The sequence below is a fragment of the Nematolebias whitei genome, chromosome 19 (assembly GCF_014905685.2).
Source record: "Nematolebias whitei isolate Nwh7 chromosome 19, NemWhi1, whole genome shotgun sequence".
In the NCBI taxonomy this organism is placed as follows: Eukaryota; Metazoa; Chordata; class Actinopteri; order Cyprinodontiformes; family Rivulidae; genus Nematolebias; species Nematolebias whitei.
Genome location: NC_056516.1, coordinates 18,038,287 through 18,039,072, shown reverse-complemented (window position 1 = coordinate 18,039,072; position 786 = coordinate 18,038,287). Strand labels below are relative to the sequence as shown.

The following is a 786-nucleotide window of genomic DNA, read 5'->3' as shown; positions in this document are numbered from 1 at the left end:
AAAACAGATGTTCAGTTATTCACATGTTCCCACAGTGAGGACTGGCACCACCCAAAACTAGACCAGATAAGTTGGTGCTCCTAAACTATGGAATGAAGTGACACTCAGTAGTGTTAAAGACGGACCTTCTGCTGGATCCACCCGAGACCACCAGGGTGTCCAGGCTTCACACACACGCACGCACACACACAGAAATCCATCGGTCAGTCCTCAAAGACCTCCAGGAAGAGAGGAGGGAACAGTTCAGTGGGACACTCCACTTTCATGTGGAGGAACCTGCTGGCGTGGCAGGCTCCGATCATGCGCAGGTCCGTCACCTTCATCAGCAGTTTGGGCCAGAAGTGCGACACCTTGTGCTTGCGGTAGTTGATGTAATGTTCAAAGGCCAGCAGGAACTCCTCTTGGCAGCATTCAATTCGCGCTACGCTGGTCAGGCCAGGACGATCTGAAGAGAGAACACAGCCACGTGGACACGTCACACTCTGTGCAACCACACGCCGAACCAAGACGCAGCTCAACACACACACAACTTACAGTGGGCCTCTTTAATTACACTATCACCTTTAACTGGCCAATGACTTCTGGTTCTCCATTATAGCTTTTAGCTGCATCCATCTATCCATCCAACCATCCATTCATCCACCTATCCATCTACCTATTCATCCATCCATCCATCATCCAACTATCACCCATCGTCCACCTATCCATCTATTCATCCACCCATCCATCCATCCATCCACCCACCCATCTATCCACCCACCCACACATCCATCCACCCACCCATCC

At 51.0% G+C, this 786-nt stretch overlaps 1 protein-coding gene across 1 annotated transcript in view; it reads right to left on the bottom strand.

The window, feature by feature from the left end:
• Nucleotides 1-203: 203 nt before the first annotated feature.
• The window catches only part of thrb (thyroid hormone receptor beta), a 14,888-nt gene continuing 14,305 nt past the window's right edge, over nt 204-786 (bottom strand). The window contains exon 8 of the mRNA XM_037693208.1: nt 204-445. Coding sequence (XP_037549136.1) covers nt 204-445 — 242 coding nt within the window. The remainder of the gene's footprint in view (nt 446-786) is intronic.